The sequence below is a fragment of the Plectropomus leopardus genome, chromosome 21 (genome assembly GCF_026936395.1).
Source record: "Plectropomus leopardus strain MGB_pleo_1.0 chromosome 21, ASM2693639v1, whole genome shotgun sequence".
Classification (NCBI taxonomy): Eukaryota; Metazoa; Chordata; class Actinopteri; order Perciformes; family Serranidae; genus Plectropomus; species Plectropomus leopardus.
This window is the reverse complement of record NC_142196.1, coordinates 2,888,731-2,911,742: the sequence shown is the minus strand read 5'-3', so window position 1 is coordinate 2,911,742 and position 23,012 is coordinate 2,888,731. Positions and strand designations below refer to the sequence as shown.

The 23,012-nt window shown below is 40.2% G+C and overlaps 1 protein-coding gene across 1 annotated transcript in view; it reads right to left on the bottom strand.

The window, feature by feature from the left end:
* Window positions 1-4,990: 4,990 nt before the first annotated feature.
* tgfbr1b (transforming growth factor, beta receptor 1 b) overlaps window positions 4,991-23,012 on the bottom strand; it is a 79,147-nt gene continuing 61,125 nt past the window's right edge. Inside the window, exons 5-9 of the mRNA XM_088072256.1 lie at window positions 21,695-21,862; window positions 20,332-20,488; window positions 15,033-15,157; window positions 14,764-14,894; window positions 4,991-7,188 (exon numbers count right to left, since the gene is read on the bottom strand). Coding sequence (XP_087928382.1) covers window positions 7,063-7,188; window positions 14,764-14,894; window positions 15,033-15,157; window positions 20,332-20,488; window positions 21,695-21,862 — 707 coding nt within the window. The 3' untranslated portion in view covers window positions 4,991-7,062. The remainder of the gene's footprint in view (window positions 7,189-14,763; window positions 14,895-15,032; window positions 15,158-20,331; window positions 20,489-21,694; window positions 21,863-23,012) is intronic.

Here is a 23,012-nt window from a genome sequence, read left to right as displayed (position 1 = left end):
CGGAGCAGAGAAAAAAAAAACTTTTCCTACCTCTTTTGGCCTAAAAAGAAATGCATGAAAAGGCTGCATATTGGACAAACAGAGTGCATCTGTTGTTGGGTTTGAGTCACAAAACGGTTTGTCCGCGCTGCTGCTCCCGATCACCGCCTTCCACTGTTTTGACCAGTGAAGCGAGGTTTGAAATTGCATGGTGGCTGCATATCAACAGTGTACAGTGACCTCCTCCTCTCTTTAATCTGAGCTGAGAGAGGAGGCGAGGTGAGATTCTCAAAGAGGAGGTACAGTGGGTTTTATAATAGGTCACGGCCTCGAGAGTCATCAAAATATCTAAAACTGTTTGCCGAACCCCAAAGAACAAGATTTACAGGTTTTTTCTACGCGAAAAGTGAGTACGGCTCCTTCTGTAACCTCAAGGAGAACTTATGTTTCAAAACCACCAGTTTGTGTGACCTGTCGCCCAGCTCCGCCTGCAGGCAGCCGACATGATGAGTCTGCCGTCACACAGAGAGGCCAGACGTGACGATCGCCTGGATATGGAGATTTCAGAGCACTCTTTCACACAGTCATTCAATCTGTTCATCAGATTAGTAGCTTCAGAAATGTACAACAATTTTGGGCGTATTCAAGATGCTCTATTGTAGGCAACTGTTTCTTGTGGATGTTTCGCCTCATCTGAGCAGTTTCTTTAGTTTTAAGACTCGTCTGGAGTCGCAGGCTTTAAACCCCGTGTGGGTGTGAACCCTTACAGTTGTTGAGGCTCTGAGCTCCAGGTGTGAATGGATGATTCACCTGTTAGATGGCACAGAAAAAATGATCTGAACAGACTTCTGCTGCTCATCGCTACATTGGCTGCTACTAGCATAGCACACCACAAGTCTTTGACCCAACTGTTGGTGGCCAAGCTGCATTGTGGATAAGTTGTGAAGCAAATTTTCGTGGCTAAACCTGGGCCTTGGGAGGTGCGGCAGACTCTGATGCCAATTTTCAAAGTAGCCAAACAGCGGTACTGCGCTAGCCGGTGTCCTTCACGTGATGCCATGGGGCTGAAAATGACTTTTCCCAGTTGACTTACACTGAGAAAGTGGTGTCTGTAAATCAGTGGATGCATTTTTTGAGCGTCACAGCCTCCATGAAATGACTCGCATCACTATCAGGATTTAATCCATTCAGTGTAATAACGTTTGGAAAGTCTTCAAGAGTTGGAAGATTGAATAAGATTAATCGAAATTCAAAGTAGTGGAGCGCAGAATAGGAAGTAACCGGCTTGGCTGGCAGGAGTCTCTTGTGTTCTTGCTCTATGGACCCAATGAAAGCAGCACCGAACTTCCAGGCAATTTTATAGCATGGAGTTTTTTTTACTTCAAGGGAAATGAAGCAGTATCCAAGCCTCTTAATACATTCATGGTTGTGACAAGGACAAACTTGCAGAATTAATATCTGATTTTGAATGTTTTGTCTTTTTTGTTTTTACTGGCCAGCGTAAGTCTGACAATGTTGAAGGATTGCCTGTCTGAAAGTGCCCATCTGTGTCATGTCCGACAATTTTTGTAACTTTCTGAAACTGACATGCGTGCCTACTTTTTTTGATTGGCCTGGGGAGACAGTTAAAGATTTCTGTGTGTATTTTCCACACAAACCATTCAAAATGTGTGCACAGCTGAATGCAACACCACACATCTTTGCGGAGAGACTGTCAGAAAGAATGAGCTGCGATGCCCATTCATACGATATACTGCGTCACACAAACTGGTTTGGTATCAAACATTGCTCGGTCTGAAGATGTGAGTTTAGAGAGGTAAAAAGTGGGCGGGATGGATGTGAGTTGGATCACCCGCTATGAAGCTGTGAAGCCGGAGAAGCGGCTGCAGTGAAGCGTGGCCCTTGTAGCTCGGAGATATTTGTTAAGTTGATTAGAGAAGGTGGAATGACAAGAAAGAAAGGCAAGAAAGAATGAATGACAGAGAGACTGCTGTATAAAGAGCACGAGAGAGAAACAGTTGGGTGCAAACGTCTTTTTACATTTAAGTCATCTTGGGTTCTGAAAGGAAAAAGTACAAGGCTGCTGGTGACTTTAAGACAGAATGAAGGTTGTCCTAGTAGAGGCATACCAGAGGTGCTGTTGAGTTGAGCTTTTGTTGTTGCTAATGTCCCAGAGAATGACACTGCTGATGGAATACACACACTATCCGGTCTCAATCCCACCCACAGGCCCAGCAGGGCCAGCCAGGGCTTACGAAAAGGAATACTCGGGAATTTAGTTTGCAGCAACTCCGCAGGCTGCACACCAAACCCACATGGCTTCCAGAGATGAATCCTTGGCCCTGCTCTTCCCCGGCAAGCCCCACTAGTTTGGCCACTTTGTACATATTTAACATTATTCAGCAGAGTCTGTCACCCTTTTTGAATTTCACATAGCAGCAATACCCACTTTACTTTCTTCAAATATCAGGACAGCTTTCTTCTTTGTTTACTCCACAAGATATTTACAATTATAAGTCACCATTGTGCCACTGCTGACCATTTCTACATTTTTAAGAATACTTCATTCACGAGAACGACTCTGAACAGTGGAACTACACGGGTGGGTACACACAACGTGTCTGCTTTTTTTTTTGTCAAACTTTGCTTTAATTTTTTTGCTCCCTAAAGTCTCTAAAAGATGACAAATCACTGAAAAAAAAAAGCCGGAAACAACTGATTATATCATTTTCACCAAAATGGATATGTTACATTATAAATGTTTTTTTACAGTTTATAAGGCTATGGGATACATGTTCTTTTATTTCAGCCATATATGCAGATTTTAACTTGTTTCTCAGCGATCTAACAGCACTTAGAATTTGTTTTTTTCTATTTAAAGGTAAGGGTTTCTTCACTCAAGGTCTCCTTACTTATTTTTTCTGGAGCTTCATCAGCAGATAAAACTTGGTATTAATGCTTTATGTTCCACATTTATTCTGAGCACGTCTTATCAGTGGCATTACGGGTATCTACCAAGAAAAATATGTATTATTTTTTACATCAAATTGCCCGTACTAGTGATATCATTTGGGAGGGATGGTGTTGCGAACAGTTTCTCAATTATTCTACTGAAAGCTTTGAACCAAAACATTCGAGATGTTCAGACCTTTTTACCTGATGGCCCAGAGTGCAGAATGATGGAAAGTTTTAATATCTACACTTTCATCTTATCTGAGCAAACTTCCTCCTCTAATGAAGTTTATAGGATGCAGTTGAAAAGTCCGGAAGAAGCAACTAAGTGGACAATGAGTGGAGATAGTTTTGCTGTTTCTATGGTAAAAAACAAACTGTCAGGCTCAAATTTTTTTTTATTGTTTGTATAAATTAGATTTGGAGCTGTACTGTTTTATTTCTGTGTTGCTGCAATTAGTTTAAAAACTGATAAAAATTTAAAAAAAAAGAATTTTTGATGGACTTCAAGAAATTATAAATCGTGAACAAAAAGTGCAAAGTAATGAGCACAGAGCATCCTCTGACTGGCAATGATTGCCTAAGAAGAGGTGCATAAGAACTGCTATTTCATTACCTGTGACTGAAGGTTTTTTGAGGTGAAGTTTATATATTTTGACAAATTTTTACATAATCCATCTGTTTTTTTTACATGATCAGTTACTATAAGGGCATCAACAGTTTCTTTTAAATAGAGAATAATTAATATTACAAATCACTAGCCCTCTAAAAATTGGATGTCTCTTGGATGCTATCCCCTCCTCTACATTTGGGCTTCTCGTAAAGGTAAATATGTATCAATGCATTTCCAGCTGTGTGTTATGTGTGAGCATCAAAGTGGAGAAAAACAAGCGACTCTGATGCCCGTCGATAGATTGGCACAGTGGTTTTCAACCATGGTTCTCAAAGCTGCAGCCTTCCATTCTAACTCAACTGATCAACACTTTGAACCAGAGAGGAAGAACTGAGCAGCTGCTGCACCTCCATGACTGACAACATCTCTAAAACATCCTTCAGCAGATCTTTGAGAGGACTGCCGACCGCAAGACTAACGGGCTGGATTTGTGTCAGAGCAACATGGCACAGAACGATCAGATTCAGGCAATCTGAGGGTATTACATCCAACGGCAGCTCTCACCTCCACTCGGAAAGCGAGGCGGACAACTAAGTAGCAGCACATCAATACAATATGCATCCATAAAGAAAAAACAATGGAGACAGACTGACTCGCCGACATCCAAATTGCCACACAGGTAAACCCCGCAGTGGTTCAGAAGTGCACTTATTGCTGAACAATCAAGAGACTCTGTAGGATTTCTTTGAGCAAATCACTGACTGGCAGGTCGAATTTACTGGATATGTTCATCAGTGACAGTTTAACGCTTTGCACATTTAAACTGCATCTAATCATGGACTTGTGTACTAAAAGACAAGTGCTTTCAGTGGTACATGGACACAAGTAAATCTGTAAAATAAGATCAAATGGGTTTAGATGTATGGCAATTTTAGCAACAGGACAAACACTTGACTGAAACAAACTATTAAATCAGGTGCTACATATATATATATATATATATATATATATATATATATATATATATATATATATATTTTGTCCTTAAGATAGCTATCAGTTACATATACATACATATATATATATATATATATATATGAATAAAATAAAGAAGAAAATAATAAGAGCAGATTTTTACTCTTATGCGTTGGTCCCTTAAGGCTTGCTAAGCTGAAATGACAATATTGTCTTTTTTACGCACATTTTTTTCGTCTTTTGTTTTTCGTAAATGTACATTCTAGTAGAAAAAGACCTTGCCACAAAAAAAAGGAAAAAATAATACACAACCTGGAAAATCTATGGCTTAGTAAATCTCCGTTTGCTATATTTAAATGAATGTACCTCATTGTTGTTGATTATCCTACAAAGAAGAAAACGCTTGAAAGGTTGATTTACGCTGCTGCGCTGTCGACGGCGCAAACACATGAAAAGAACGAAAATCAGAAATCCAAGAGTTTACATTTATAGGGCAACGTCAGTAATGCTTAAAAGTCTTTGTGTCTTTTTTTTTTTTCCCAAAGCCGCCGCAAGCTTTTTGTGGCATCATTTTTCCAACGAAACACAGTTTGAGGTGCTGGAGCTCAGTTTCCAGACTCCAGTCCACTGGGAGGAGAAGCTGTACGATGAGTTGTTGCTGAGGTGGCCGGGTGTTCAGGTGGGGGAGGGATTTGAGAAAATGGCACCAGAGAGTCGGCTGTGTTGTGGGTGCTGTGACGGCGGTGTGTGTCCCTCCTTGCTTTTCGTCCCTACTTCTTGGGTGTGCATAGTACGAGCTTGCTGTGTGCCCGGCATGGCTCCCGCAGACCTCCTCTGACACACACGTGCACAGAGCTGCATACACGTGAGAGCAAACACGCCACTGCAGCCGACATGAGAGGAGTTGGGTTGTTAAAGCACTGGCACTTTCCGGTAACAGCTGGCTTGGAAGGCATGGTGGCAGCTGATTGTTGTTGGTGTTGTTGTAGTTCTTGCTGTTTGTGGTTTAGCAGAGCAGAGTATAGAAAATAGACACATTTATCTACTGTATATTGCATATGTTGCAGCATGTTTGCCAAAAAAATGAATGAGGTCATCATGTCCAGTTTAGTCTTGCAAAAAAGATCCCCTGCCACCAGAAAGAAAAGTTTAAAAACACAATAAATTAAACAGACCTGTCCGCCTCCCCGAGCGTACGGAGGGAGGCGGGGAAATACAACAGTAACAAATGAAAAAAACAGGTGCAAAACTGTTGCAGAGATGAGAGATTCTGCTTACAACTTGATAAGACGAAGAACACATGAAGCCATTGTTTGTCTGGACCCCGTAGGGTGGATTACAGACTGTCCCATAACCCCCAGGTCCAAGCTTCAGTTCCCAATGCTACTGTAACACCACTCCAGAGTAGGACTGCAAACAACTTCACATCAAAACACTCTTTGATGAATCTTTACTCCCTCAAACACTTCTGATAATGGTCTAGTCACCGTTAGCTCAGAGATTTAGAAGATTCTAACTGCCAGTAAATGTCAAAGCTCTTTGTGCTGCTCCCTTTTCTAGCAGTTTACCAGTAGCCGAGATAAACAATTACTTCAGGTGAATGTTAAAAATTTTCAAATGTGCCACGCACATTAGCAAAATGGAAAATATTCTCCCCAAGAATTTTTGTCAAAGACATGACAAATATGTTAACTGTCATGATAAAGGTTCTGCATGTTGGTATTAAACAGCTCAACTCGCCCCGTGTGAGTACATCCCTCACTGTCAATGAGTGTGGGAGCAGTGCACATAGTTACATTCATTAAACTATGCATTGGGCACTGACAGATCACATGGCTTGGATCAAATCCAAAAGTTGGATTTTTGAAAACATTTTTGTTTTTTCCAATTTGAGGAAATTTTCCATGATTCAAAACATTATTCAAAGATGTAAATGAGCAACTTGCAGCCCTACTGAAGAGTAGCTTCTCTCTGAAGAGAACCGTGAAATGCTTATATACAAATAAGGCGGTGATGATGAAGATAATCCGGCAGCTCAGAGGCCTCACAGGTGATTCCCAGCCACCTGGCTGGCCTTACCTGATGGAGTCTGAGCTCTTGGTTCGTTGTGTGATGAGTGGTGGAGGCGGGTTTTGAGATGGACACCAGTCGCCCCAGTGGGTCTTTCAGAGATTTGATGTGTTGGATGTAGTAAAGGAGGATGGAGGATAATGAGGGGTGGCTTCCTTTTATGCCTCTGTTATCCCCTTCAGGCACAACCAGCCCTCATTAGATCCATCCAGCCATTCATGTGTGTATGTAGGCCGAGTGCAACACACATACATGCACGGTTCCCCAGATTCAGGTGCAGGACTCAGCAGTTTGTCAATGAATGAAATGGGATGAGGGAAAAAAAGCACAAGCGGGAAAAAAGGTCTTCACTTCCCCTCAACCCAAAGGGGAGGAACAGTCGATGAATAATAATGAAGATAATAACGCTGTAATGCTAACGATATGGATGCCAGTCAGGGGTGTGTGTGCGTGTGTGTGTTTGGTAGATGTGTCTACATTTTGATTCCCTCCTGTTGGCTGAGCTGAGACAGGGTTTTCTTGATTCGCAGAGCGGTGAGTCGGGCGGCACTGTTGGCATACCAACACTCCCTCATTATTTTCGCCATCACCCGCAAGGCCTGCAGAGGAGAGAGGAGACACAGGTTCATGTGACTTCATTACAACATAACGCTGGAACACCTTGATGTCTTGGGAAATACACTTCTCTGTTGTTGTATGTTTACATAAGACACTTGTGGACTTGGTTGAAGTGTATTTTTACACAGTCTAAAATTTTTCATGTCTGTTTTCGAGCAAAGGTGTGCTTAACTTGGACATTTTATTTTATTTCATTTTTTTATTTTTTAAAGTTTCTTGGTAGGTAGAGTGTGTAGTCCATTAATCGGAACACTGACAAGTTGATCTCTGTCCCCTTAGTCCACATGTCAAAGTGTCCTTTGGCAAGGTACTGAACCCCATATTGCTTCCGATGGCAGGGTTGTAGATCAACCCAATGGATCTGTGGTGTTCCACAAGGCTCAATTCTGGGCAATCTACATGCTTTCTTAACTGCATAATACGTGTCAGTTTGATTTTCAGGTCTAAATGATTCTTTTGAGTGCTCATTTCATTAAAGCAGGTGAAATAAATCTCGGCATTCAAATACATTTTCATGATTTGTTTTTGCAGTTTTTCTATTAAATCATAAGTGGCTCAATATTTTGAGACCTGGTGTAACTATACGTTTTTTTTTTTAATGCCTAATCATCTAATGAGAATTAATGTCTCATCATAATTGTTTCCATAGCCTTTTTGGACATTTTGATAGGTTATTGATTTAAATGATTAGGGCTGAGGTTTGTGGCTTAACCCTTTGAAACCAGAGCAAATTGGCCTGATTTCTTTTAAAAACATGGGGAAGAAAGAGCAATGAAAGACAAAAAGGACCCAAAAAATAAATAAAATGCAAAGAAAAAGTAAAAAAAAAAAAAAAAAAAAACCAGGCAAACAAGACTTAAGTTAAATTAAGTATTAAAAATTACAATAACATAATTTTAAATATGCAATTAGGATAATGATTTGCTTTTCCCCCACTTTTTTCTTTTTACCTAGCTTTGTTTTTTAAATAATTTTCTAAACCTACCAACTTCTTGAAATTTGTGAAACATTTCTTGACAAGTTGCCCCTTGCCTTTTCCCCATGTTTCTGCAGAAAATGGATCAATTTGCCCAGGGTTCAAAGGTTTAAATACTTTGTACTATTGTAAATACTTAATACTGAAATGCATCTGAAAGAAGCACAAAAAAGTGATGTAGCTCCAGGTTTCAAAGGGTTAAGATACAAGACCTTTGATCTGGGAAGCCGTATACTTCCGAGGTCTGAAACGGGTGACAATAAAATCTTTTAATCTGATGTTCATGAGCTGCTGTTCCTTACATCTGTACCTGCATCTGATCGTGGTTTTAAAAATTTAAGCTTGAAACAGCCAAAAATGCCTCTGCCCTTTTCCAGTTATTATTACTTTATCATTGCATGGTTTGATTTCATATGATTTGGAAAATGGATTGTCTTTTAAACCTTAAAAAAAAAACAACTTTCCTGACTCCTCAATTAAGTGGCGACTTTCATCTAAATTTGCTAATAGGCTTTGAGATACGGTAAGAGCCTCCAGAGTTTACACTTATTCCTCCACATCTCCCTTGGTGGGGCTGTAAACAGCATCTGGTATGTATGAGTCAACATGTCTGTGTATGTGTCTCCGCCTCGGTCTCTCACAGCGTCTGCTGAGATGCTAGTGCTCCCTCTACGGAACTTCCTACAGAGCTCATTAAGACAGCCGTAACATTCCAGTCCTCCATTCATCAGGTGGATTAATGCCAACTTTACACTGCAATCTCCCACACACACACACACACACACACACACACACACACACACACACACACACACACACACACACACACACACACACACACACACACACACACACACTTCACATTACCGCTGTCTCCTTCAGCAGAGCTAGAGGAGCTCATTTCCTATGTCAGGGCTCTCAGATTCAAATGCCTTCAGATACGGCTTCATTTACTTAAACCTGCCATTCTGATTTACAGGCTACATGGTGGAATAGTGAGCACACTGTTAAAAAATCCCTTCTGGGAATACCAAGCCTTCAACAGCTACACAGACTAACACATCCACAAGACTTAACTCTGAATACATGGTTCTTACTCTAGGGGCTAGATTCATTGGAGTCTGATGGCATTTAGTCCAATCCAATTCCTTGTTTTACCCTTACTCCAAATTTTCAAGTGCATCTAGAGGTTGAGAAATTCTCTTTTGAAATGAGACTGCCCTTCAAGACCCTGGTATGTCATCGGTAGTCGGCCACGGCCTTTATGTAAACAGACGCAATTATGGAGATGACGTTATTATCACAATGACGTCTGCCATTTATCTGATAGACGTAGGAAAGAATGGTCACTTACGATTCCTTTACAACCTAAGTTTCATGCTAACCACTTTACCCTATTCCTCTATCCCAACAATAACCAGGACACCCTGTCCTAAGACGTGAACTGGGCTTGGATGGTATCATGGTAGTACGGCACACCAGGGTATTTAGAAATCTTGGCATAAATACAGGTGCTCCTCTCTATATTAAACTCATTGTATGTAGTGCACAGCATGCACCACCAGAGCTCAGTCTGCAGTCTCTACTAATGGAACAGCCAGGCGAGCTGAAAGACACAGCCATACCTAGTGGTGGACGGAGAAGTTACAAGAAGGTGAATAGAGACCGTGGGAAATAGCTGCATGTTTTTCATATCTAACTTGGTGAATCAAGGATTTAATTTGACCAATCCGAAGCTGCTGATTGTTGGAACAGTGAACTTACTAATGAGATTACTAAATAGAGTGACCAAGATAGTTTCGGTGAGTTTTATTTTGTTTCTGTCATGATTGAATGAATTGCGTTTTATGATGATGAAGACATCCCTCACTGTTGTTGATGAGGCAGTTAAGCCTTGTCAACTCAGTCTTCCATGGCCAAGAGAAAGCTGAATTCAAAAGGTGTACAGTTGTATTTCTGTTTCATAGGTAAAAGGAGTGACCGAATATTACTTTTGTTAACATTTTGTGGATTTCTATTCTGTATTTATTCATCTAAAAGGTGAAAGTAAGTAGCATACTCGCTGTTGTGGGGAGTGTTTTTGCACCACACACTCATTTTTCATTTACTGAATACCTCTGTAAAAATTTAGGTTAAGTATTACATACTGCCCAAGCCTGAACATGTAAAACGGAAAGGTAGGGGCTAGGTACTAAGGGCAAACAGTGCATTGGGATTGAGCCTAAGTTAAAAGGACCCCTATGGGACATTTCAGATGTTGATTTGTACAATTAGCTGCACAATTTAGCCGTGAGACAAAAGCGAAGGGAGTGAAATACAATTATTCAAGCAAATGAGCATGTATGTGCAAGTGTGTGCAATTCAATGTCAGTGTTATATAGTTGTGGAGATATTTAATTAAATGTTACTAAGAAAAACATCTACAATCCACATTAAATACTATTACATTATATAACAAGTATGTCCTCCAGCAAGCAGCATAAGTTATGAGTTTGTCTTTGTCTCTGTGTGCTTGTCTGTGACTCAATTGGTTAATGAACACTAAAACAGTGTGGCATGAGCAAAACGACTGTCAAAGTTACATCTATGTGTAAAGATTATAAAGCTTTGTTGTTGTCTGCACTTTACCGGGTTCTTCCTTGTTAAAATACTGCGGTTGTTACACAATGTTTTTCGAATTATTTTACATGACAGGCACTGATTACTCTTCTTCTACATCCTTACTAAAGTCTGGAAGCTCATTAAGACAGTTTCCTTGCAAAAAAGGTCACACTTGTTTATTTTTATTTTAACAATACACAGCAAAAACAAGTAAACACCTGGGGTTCTGGGGTCAAATATTCGGAGGGAGGCTGAGTGCCACACCAGCACCCGTTTGTGCTAATAATAGACTGAGCCGGGCTGGGTCTGCTTCTACAGGTACTGTCTAGTTTCAGCTTGTTAAACCTGTTTGTCTGTCTGGATGTGTATTATTGCTGCGGTCTGTGGTCATTGTGGTTCTGTGTGTTCTGATGTGACTGTAATGAGGCTGTGACTTCGATGGAGGCAGGTTATCAAAGTAGAAACAACTGATACAGGCTTCATACACATTTTACATTTCCATGATGTTTACATGAGTTTGAGGCAAATTCTAAAAACCATACATTCTCTGAAGTGACAATCTATACACTTCATTGGTTCTTTTTCAATATTATATAATAGTTTTTTTAAAATATATATTATTTAAAAAAATAATTAATTCACATCTGAAAATCAGGGTTAGAACTGAATATTTAAATATAACTTACTGACTGTTTATTATTCATGAGAGGGAAAGGCTGTTGCAAAAAGAGGGAGGTATGTCAAATACATTTTTAAGCATCAGAGAGGGACTTTTTCACTAGGGGAATTAATTATTAATGGCTGAATTTTGTATTATTTTTGCTTTATTTCAATGCCTATTTTTAGCTAAATTTCTGGCCAATTTTTTTTTTTTTTGTTAACTCTTTGGCAATTTGTTATTCCAAATTTTGGGTGATTTTAACAGAAAAAATGTATTCCAAATCTGCAGCATGTCTTGTGGCCTTTTTTTTTTAAAATAAAAAAAACATTTTTTTTTTCTGTTTTAAAGAAAAAAATAATTTGCTTTATAGATTTTGGCATGTTTTCCTTAAAACCTACAAACCTTTTTTTTTTTTTTTTTTTTTTTTATTTTGGCCATTTTTGAAGAAGACAATGTGGTGATTTTTTTTCTTCAAGCATATTTGGTGGTTTTAATAGAAAACATGCCTTGTTTTCTTAAAAAATCCCCCAAAATTGCACCATATATCACAGCCAGAATCTGTGATAACAGACATCCTGGTTGGATTTTCATATTTTAGATGCTATTTGGACACAACATGTGTTATTATATAGGTTTGTGAAACAAAATTCCATGACTTTTCCTTTGGAGTATATTAAGTTTTCTAGAACTTTTTCAGGCCTGGAAATTGCCCTTTGCAAATTCCATGACTTTCCCAGGTTTTTCATGACTGTACGAACCCTTCTGATATGACTCTATATCAGATGCTGTTCACGTCAGTTCAGAGCAAATCAAATATGTTTTCATATTCTCTTACATCTCTAGTCAACACAATTTGGTTTAGATTACAGACAGAAAACCACAGTATCACGCTGTGGCTGTTCAGAAGTATGAAAGAAACTCTGATGCTGAGGAACAAAAGCTAACTCTGAACATGAGATTACACTGAGATGGAGACGATGAAACACAGAGAGGAATAAGGCCTCAGATAGTTTCATTTAAAAAGTGATATCACTGCATTCAAGGGGTGTTGCTGCTGAGCTCACAGCTGAAACAAGCCATGGGTGCATTTTAAAATCAACATGTTGTTCATATAGTGAGGTCTTCAGGACCTGCATTGGCCCAGATGTATGGGTCAATGACTGGTTTGGGTTTAACAAGGCCAGTGATGTTGTGGGAGTGAAGCTGGGTTCCTTGACGGAGGTGTCTGAGACGAGGATGCTGTCCAAGCTGTATGTCATCCTAGACAATGTGTCCCACCTACTCCATGATGGGCTGGTCAGCTACAGGAGTACATTGAGTACATGGCTGATAACACCAAAATGCAGCACAGAGCACCACAGGAAATCATTCCTGCCTGTGGCCATCAGACTGTACAATTCCTCACTCTGAATGTCAGACACTCTGAGTCAATTATTCTACTCTGGACTCTTAATAATGTGCAGTAACTACTTTGATGTGAAATAATCCAGTGCAATAACTACATCCATGTGTAATATGCTATATTCAAATGTTGGTAATCTGTTGTTTTATTTATCACACAGTAGTAACAAGAACAAATGTACATTTATATTTATACTTTAGTGTTTATATATATTTTTATTTTATATTAGTACTTATGTTTAAATTTTATTGATATATTCTACACTTTCCTACTTCTTTTAAGACTTTTGAATGGGAGCATCTGTAACTAAAGGCAATTTCCCCTCTGGGATCAATAAAGTATTTCTGATTCTGATTCTGATTGTGCATTAAAGTGGAAGACAAATAACGGTAGATCCATCCCTGATCACAAATGCCACAGCTGTCTGGATGCTGCCAGACAAAAGGTGGCCAAGGTCAAAATATCCAACAGAATGTGAGCTGTGAGGCAGTGTGATGACAACTGTGCATCCTGATCTGCTCCAGCGTTTACACGCAGCGTTAAGGAGAATGCACGCTGCGAAGCATGCACGCTGCGGAGCTGGCTGCTCAAAAGACAGTGTATTTATGAAGATGTCTGGTTTGAACAGCAGACAGGTGGTGACTGTGTAGTCCAGCCTGACACAAAATAAACTGACTGGAGCTGGAGCCCCATCTCCCATCCCGCAGATTAGCGGTAGTTACTTAGTATTACTCGACATAATATTCACTCAAATACATGGGAGTTTTTTACATGTGCACACTGAAAAATCTGAGGTACACATTGTGGGAGCAGTCATGGAGAAAAAACAAGACATATGTCACTCTACTCTGTTATGCTTCACAGTGGAAGATGTGCAGCCAACTGAAAGCAGCAGAAGCTCACTGGCATTGCTAAAAAAAAAAGCAGTGTAGCATTAGTTCCCTCTTGATTATATGGATTTTTTGAAAATATATAAAAAATAAAAAACATAAAAAATAGATAGAACACATAAAAACATACATAACTTATAAAACAGCTATCCACCACTTGTTTAAATGCTCAAATATTTTTTTATATCCTTTCTTTTCTTATTTTTTAAACTTTTTTTTCTCTTTTCATGTAATTTTCTTGAAACTTTTTACCAACAACTTTTTAGGTTTAAAAGGTTAAACACTAGCTTGTTTTAGGGAATATGATGGACCATATCAAAGACTGTCCAACCATTAGTCATCCATCTCCTCATCTTCACTATGGAGCAATCATTTCCTCTGTGTCTCTGTGGTGTGTGGTTCAAAAACTTGCTCTCCAAGAAAAACACTGACAGAATGAAAAAACACCCAACAGTAACTACTTCAAAATGCTGGATTAAAGTAGCATCAAACATGGTATTTTTAGTATAACGATTTTAAGGGTTGCAAAGAAACAATTTAATAAACAAATGCCCTGCAGATGTTCTTTAAACATTATGCTTATGAATCTGCCTTCACATAGTGCTGCTGCTTAAATGTACCTGAGGAAGATTAAACTGTAATGACACTAAACACAGTGAACCAACACAGCAGGCGTGTGTGCTGTTAAAGTGAAACAGGAGACTGCACGAGATTCACACACACTTTCTCCGCCCCCAGTCGGAGTGGTTGCTTCCTCTCTGGGGACTGTGGGAATGAGCCTGTGTGTGTGTGTGTGTGTGTGTGTGTGTGTGTGTGTGTGTGTGTATCATGTGATTGAGCGGTGTTATTGAGAAGGACTTCAAGGCTTCGAGGTTCTTTCTTGGATGGCTGGACTGAAGCCTACAGTCTCACCACTTACATAATCATGGGGGGAAAAATGTGAAAAATCTGCGCCTTCCCTGTCAACATCTAATATCCTTAAACAGAAAAGAGAGTGAGACTCAGATTCAGCAATGTGTGTCCTACCTCGCAGCTCTGCCAGCGGTTAGGAATGTTAGGTCGAAGTTTCTGCTCACACACCACCTTCCTCATCTCCTCAACTGAGGGATCTGACTGGACCAGGTCGTAGTAGGGCAGCTGGTAATCCTCATGGATGCCTGATGGAAAGATGAGGTTAAAATACTCTTGCAGATTTGCAGATAATGGTGTGTCAATATTTGTATAATTAAGACTCCTCTTGTGTTCCATTCATCCCTCATTGAGCCAGTGATTCAGCCCCCTCATTAGTTTCTCACCTCCCATAGAGCAACGGCTGGCGATCTCCCAGAAGACCAGGCCCATGGCGTAGATGTCAGCTCGTTTGAAAGACTCAAAGTGTTTCATGTTTATGGAATCGTCCAGGACCTCCGGAGCCATATACCTGCACACAAACACAATACACTGCTGTTTAACTACTTCTTGCTTATGTAATCATTTTTGTGTCTTCTGTCATAAGTGCGCAGAAAATAATGTTATGTCATTGTATATGTGCTTTTGCCATCAGGGCCATGGTGTAAATATTAATGGTGTCCTCCTCAGCTGATGTGTAACATTAGCTAGCTCAGTGCGAGGTGACCTAGCGGCAGAAACAGGTAAGAGGAAAAACATGTATTTTTGATTTGGGGTTGAACCTTTAAAGCCCTGTAGCCATCTGAAGGTAGCAGGACGGATGTGACTGATGATTCTCCAGCCTCCAATTTGAAATGTGCCACACTGTAGTTAGGAGCCATTACACACTGCCCTGATTTAATCATGTGAAAATAACACCAGGGCTCTGCACAGAAACCTCCTCTAACTGACCACATCAAGTGGCCAAACTTCAGTCTCTACCCGTGGGCACTGATGGCGATCTATAATAAGATGGATTTAACAGTGTAATCAAATAGTCTTGATTGAATTCTTTGAGTGGTTTAAAAATAATGAATAGAAGGCTTCCTTTAGCAAACTGCTACTACTTCACATAAACGAGAAGGAACAAAAACAACACACTTCAAGAGACCAACGTCAATATTTTCCTAAAGAAACTCGAGAGAAAATGTAATTATGTGGTGAACAGCAAGGAAGCAAATCAATTCAATTTAAAAAGCAAGCAGTCCTTATTTACATCTATGAAACACACACACATACACACACACACACACACACACACACACACACACACACACACACACACACACACACACACACACACACACACACACACACATTTGTCTGCAGGAAGATTTTTTGATAAAGATTGTGTATGGGGGCTAGAACATTATTCAGTACAGTGTACTGAAAGAAAGCTTCTGGAGAGGATTTGGCAATTTTGAATAATTCAGCCACTCTAGGATGCTGTGAAATCACAACCATAACAAATTACACAATTTCAGCGAAACAGGCTTGAGTATCATGGAATTACAGTGTACCGGGGTATTTAGAAATCCAGAAGGTATGTTTTTTAATATTGTTATAAATACAGATGCTGCTTTTTCTATTAAATTTATTGTATGTAGTGCACAGCACGCACTACCAGGGTTCGGTCTCCAGTCTCTACTGGTGGAACAGGCAGTTGAGCTGAAAGACACAGCGACACATAGTGGTAGAGGGAGAAGTTCCAGGACCGTAAACAGCTGGTGGCCAGCAGGCAGACAGAGATCGGAGGAATAATGGCATGTTTTTTTTACATCTAACTTGGTGAATAAAGGATTTATTTAGACAAAACCGGAATTGTTGGATAAGTGGATTTATTTACTAGATTACTAACAAGAGTAGTCAAGATGGTTTGAGTGAGTTTTATTTGGTTTCTGTGGAGTTTAGTGTGTTTAAGTGTGTTTAAGTAATACAGTATGTGTGTGTGTGTAACTGTGTTTTTAATGATGAGCCAAAAAGGCAGTAGGGCTGAGTGATATGGCTTCAAAATAATGATATTTTCAGGCTATATTGCGATACACAATATAGTATATATCTCAATACTTTGATATCTAAGTACTGATAACTACTTAAATACAAAATTATGAAAGTAGCTACTGCTATAAAATAAAGTTACATAAACTACTGTTATAATTAAGTTTAATAAAATACTGTTACAATGTTTAATGAAGTAAAGTATTAAGTTAAATAAAGTACTGTTACAGTAAAGCTCCACATGGTTTAGCAGCCTCTTACCTTTCTGACTGCTTGTCTGAATATGTTTCAACCCGATTTCTCAGGTCCTCTGGAGTTGGCCTGCTTAAGTGCCGAAAATGAATTTCAAAAAGTATGGTGAGGCAGCATTCTATTTTTATGTTCCAGTGGTGTGGAACAGACTGATCATGCAAATAAGAGAAGCAATTTCTGTAGATAGTTTTCTGAAGCAGCTCAAGACCGATGTCTATACTCTTGCTTTTAATGAATTCCACCTTCAATGTATTTTTATCATATATTATGATCTCAGACATGTGTTTTATGTTTTGTTACAGAGTATTTCTTTTATATTTACATTTCTTTTGTTTGCTTTCCACCTCTGGCCTGTCTGCAACTTTTGACTTGTTACCAGAGTTATGGTATCCATGTGCTGTATAATTTATTTTATTTTAATCAATTTCTTTATTTATATATTTTTAAAATATCTATTTCTATATATTGTTAGATTTTAATGTTTAGCACGCTTGCATGTAAATCACTTTGAGTAGCATTTTATGTATGTAAGGTCCTATAAAAATTTAAGGTTTTTTTATTATTATTATTATTATATATAGTTATGCATAATTAAGGGTATGGAAGCTATGAGTGGCAGGCTATCTGCTGAGTGTCCACCCCTCGTTTCTCCACACCTCAAACTGCCCAAATATGGTCACTTTTGCTTCCAAAAACACAAGATGGCGATGGCTGAAATGTCAAACTTCAGACTACAAAATGGCAGTCCACAAACCGATGGGTGATGTAGCGTTACCTGCGTCCATTATTTATTAAGTCTATAGTGGTGATGTTAGTGTAGTATAAAATAACAGACTCCTAACTGTGCTGTTTTATATTCACTAGAACAAGTTGCCTTTGACTGTCAATGAATAATACAGTAGAAAAAATGTGTGGTGATCGTAGTAATTGATCACTCAGTCAAACTGCTTTACACTTGCAAAAGGCCAAACTGTCAGAAAGGAGGACAGACAGGAATCTTGTAGTGCTCAGAAAAGATACCGACATAAACTGATGCAATTTTAACAAAAGCAATATGCACTCACATTTTACACAAAATCTAACAAAGACACTTTACTTGGGTTGTACTGCTGCTTTGCTGGACGTTTGGTGTTATGAAAGACAGTTTGAAAGCTGGGATCAGATCATCAATATGTGACGTGGGTTTCAGCCAAGGCCGCAGCTTTTGCCTCCACTGACCCGAGGCGTTCTGAATCATTAAGTGGCCCTGGAAACGGCCCGCAGCATCGGAGCGGCTCCCAGACACACCGAGGCAGAAGGGAGTCATAAACAAGACAGAATCAGAGGGAGAGAGACAGACGGAGCGGGATGAAGCTATGCTCATATCACTGTAGGAAGGAAGAAGGAGAAGAGAGCTGGCTGTGGCCTCAGTGCACTGCTCGCATTCCAACCCCGCAGCTAGACAAGTCTACATAATACAACAAGAGACATGTGGACAGGGACACACAAAGGGACAGCGACAGTGAGAAGTCACCTATAGTCTGCAGAATTATTGGCTGGGTAGAAAAGAGAGGAAGTTACTGAAAACAGTAACCCTCAGCTTTCACAGAGAGATTTTTTTATGTCACTCATTATAAAGTCACCATTATAAAGTGAGTCCTCACATAAAACTAGTCCGCCTCTGCAGTAGAAAGACACAGAAACGTTTGACATTGGTGCTTCATGAGCAGAGAAAACATAGAAAATGACTGCGGCATAAGTCACACTCACACCTGTACACAACATATGTTATATATCATGCCAAAGACGGATGCTTGCGTATTAAACTTCATGCCCACCATGCCTCTTTTGATTGCAGGATGCTGCAATGCAGTCACACATTGTATTAGAATGATGCCGCCATCGTTTGGTTCTGTGTAAAAGTGCAGGGGCAGTCTAAAGAAGAGACTTTGTTGGGGCCCTATAACGCCATCTCTGTGTAAAAGCGGCTACTGACTTTTGAGCAAAAGGCAGAAAATCCTACAATTACTAGAATGCATCTCATCAATAAATGCTCCTGCTGGTGGGTGGCATATTACAACCTTGTCCATTCGACAAAATGGCGGCCAGCCTGATCTGGTATTACAGTTAAACACTAAGCAAAAACACATTTCTGAAAACATCTGAGGTGAGAAATCTGCAATGCTGCAACAGAATCTTGGTTTATACTTGATCAGCTGCATTCTCTTCGTGTCTGCTTTGGCTCAATGGTTGGCGGGCAACACGAAAATGTGGAAGTACAGCCTGTAGTTTGAGCAAAAGCCCTGAGTCAGCAAAACCCCACTAAATGATGTAAGATATGCAAAAAAAATTGAGATCAAACAGAGCGAAATGATGTAACTTACACCATTTGGCAGAGTTTTGCCATGGGGGATATCTCAGCACCGGTTAGATGGAGGGAAATTTACCACAGTTCATCTACACACGGTACCAACATTGTTTTGATAGAAAGCTGGTTGAAAATTGGTCAAGTATCCCTTTAACACACAGGTGACATGAGGCGATGTAAGAGTGTGATCCGCCACTACGTCTCTGATGTTGGTTTGGTGCTTCTGGGCCTTTATGGTAACTGCAGACCCAACCAACACTGTACTAACACCTACCGTGTGTGTATGACAGCCTGACATTTAGCGTCTCCTTCCTTTGAGCGACAGAGCTCCACTGTTGTTAAAAACATTGAGAGCCTCACTGTTGCACTGGCTGACATTTTTACAGCACATGGTAAAAAAAGGCACCATCAACCGAAATCACAAATCATGCCCAAGTTCACCGCGTTTTTTTTGTAAGTCCTTCAGTTGCATATTAAGAAGAAAGAAGAGACTGGAGGCGACACTGTAGTGATCTCGAGTCAGTGTTTGGGCAGTGAGCATAGGATTCATTTCAAGGTCCACAGTGTCCTCAGGTCCTGTCTTTCGCTGTAACACGATGCTATCGCTGCTCGTCTGAGCACCAACTGACACTCTGTTTCCACCGTCTGCAATGACGGGATGCTCAAAAGTGACAAGATGATTGAAGTTGTGATAAACCTCAGAGCTGAAACTGAGTCACCTCTTCGAGTCCTAACAGTGGAGACGGAGAGGCTGACACTTGAAATGGCCTGGCTTTCTTATTTACATCCTCGATTCACAGCTGTGACTGGTTTTACAGCTCTGAGATGTGCTGTAAAACACCACAGCACTCACTCACTGTGACACAGAGGCGAGTTCAGCCCAAAAGGAGACTCATGTCACGATGAAAGAGCGCCAGGAGAGAAGTGCAGTTACTCCTGACGGAAACCGCAGAGGACAGAGAGTAAGAAGACGAAGAGGATGTCCAATCCTCCTCCTCCTTCTATTGACTGCCTTTAAAGAAAGCAGGCTGAAAACGTTTTAAAGCGGGTTCTTGACAGCATGTAGTTACCTTTTGGTTCCCACTCTGTGGTTTGGAGCGATGTCGATGGTGTCGGTGGCTGAGTCATGGCGGACAGCGAGACCCAGGTCAGCGATGCAGCAGGTCCCGTTCTTCTTCACCAGAATGTTCTTTGACTTCAGGTCTCTGTGTGCGATAGCTGGCTTACCTGGAGACAGAGAGTCATAAATGTAACACTTTCCCCGCCACTGACGAGATATTCTGTCATTACGTGTTTTCACTGTTATACTCTGGGGGGTACTGTGACGGATGTTGTGCAATAGAACAAAAGGAAGAGATGGCCACAAACTTTATGACTTTCTTGCTATGTAGCTGCTTTTCAGACCCTCTCAGAGACGTTATTTTTAAAAAGCAACAACACACATTATTTTGTCATTATTGTAATTTAATTGTTATTTACGCCATCTATTGCAGGTCTGTCCGTCCTGGAAGAGGGATCCATTCTCAGCCGCTCTTAGGTTTCTTTCATTTTTCCCCCCCCCGTTACAGGGTTTTTTGGGGAGTTTTTCCTTAGGTGATGTGAGGGTCTAAAGACAGAGGGATGTCGTATGCTGTAAAGCCCTCTGAGGCAAACTGTGTTTTGTGATAATGGGCTTTATAAATAAAATTGACTTGACTTGACTAGCAACTTATTCAGATCATCAGGGAACAAGGGAGACATTTATTGCCATTTATTCGCTTCCTGTGCTTTGTGTGAGTGTGAACGTGTCTGTGTGAGTGTGTGTGTGTGTGTGTGTGTGTGTGTGTGTGTGTGTGTGTGTGTGTGACAGTCAGGATGAGAGGAGACGCTGCTCACAGTGAGTTCAGATTTAGGGAGTTTTAAGCCTGGTTATACTGAAAGAATATTGATATCTATTTTTATAATTCCTGCCAACTCCTAACAAGCAGAACAATATGTATATATGCAGAGTTTGCAACAAAGATGTTGCTTAGCAACTGTTTTAAAGCTGTGGTGCTTCCTGACATTTTGACATTCGACTTGTTCTTTTATGTGAAATTCATCATGTTGCTGTTTTCGCCAGGACTCCTCGAAAAAGCAATTCAGAGTTTCAATGGGAATATTTCAGGTTCAATTAAAATAAAAAAAAAAATGCTCTTCCTCTTCATGAGGACATCTTTCATAACAGGCCTTTTATTCTTCATTTTAGTTTCTATAGATTTGAATTGGCTCGTTGAATCAGGTGATTCAGACATGGATTTAAGAGGCTGTATTACTGAAACAAAATCTAGGAAAATTACTTAATTGTGAAAATAAAAACAGTTTTACACATTTATGAAAAGCTTCCTCAGGTAGCCATGCAGTATAGCCATGCAAAGAGAAGTGTGTGTGTGTGTGTGTGTGTCTCTCTCTCACCTTGTGTCCCCACTATCTCCATGTGGAGGTGGGCAAGGCCGCTGGCTGTGGACAGGGACAGCTTGATCATGCCCTCCACAGTGACAGTGTAGCGATTCAGGTAGTCAAACAGAGAGCCGTGTTCATGGTAATCAGACACCAGCCACAGCTGAGTCCACGTCCCGTTATCTACACACAGACAGAAAGAGGAGCCAGGAGATAAAGGGTTAAAGATAATTGTGCTTTTGGTCTTCAAGAAAGAACTTGTCTCCACTGAAGTCTGGCTGATTTCATCTGATGGCACAGTGCAGTTTGAACTCACTGGGATGTTTTTATGACCTCAGTCCAAACAAATGCCAGTCTGCACAGAGACACAGACAGGAGAGGCTTCTGTGTTCCTCAGATAAAACCACTAGACCTATAGGACAATCTCAACGTCAGTACTGTCGTTAAACTGACTTGTGGTATAAAACAAAACGAAATCAATCAAATGCAACTTTAAGTAATAGGTTACTTTTCTCTTTTTCTTATTAAATAAACAGATTTTGAGATTTTCCTACCAGGGTACCCATCATGCTTTGAGGGAAATATATATATACAGTATAAAAAAAACATTAACCATAAAGACCTTGAGCACACAGTGTTGCCTGCATAATTACATTCAATTTGTGGCATCAGCTGGGCGGTGGGTGGGGGGAGTCCAATATTACTGTGTAATCGCCTGCTTTATCAGTGAAATCAGGGTTCTGGTTTGCAGAAACAGATGGGGTGGCTAAAAAAAATTAAATCCGTCTAAGTTGCTGTCACACAGCCCTTTCCTTACCATTTCTCATCACTTGGCGGTCAGCTGTTTGGGTCAGAAAGTGCTGTTAGCGACTGAAACGAAACACGTTCAAAGCACTCTCAATACAGTGGCCACTAAGGCTAATATTGCATTTTTTAGGTAGGCCTTTTTTAAAGTTTTAAAATCAGCCGTATACAGCAGGGTAATGTTGAGCTGTGGGGTGTGCCGCTGAAGGGTAGCATGTAAACCACCAGCTATTGTATGGAATATACTGACTATACATAAATATTTCATACAGCCCCAATTCAAAAGTCCACAACTATCCCTTTAAAACATCTGCCACCACATATTGATTTTCTATTATATATATACACTGTATATATACACCATTCAGTTATTCATTGCGTTTTTCTCTCAGAGCACATAGCATACTCTGGGCACAGACAAAGCAGCAAAATGCTGGACGCAGTGAAATTAACACATAACCTTTGATTGTGCTGATTTAAAAGTCTGCGCAGCAGCTGCTTCTGTTCTCCACTGACCAATAGAGCGCCC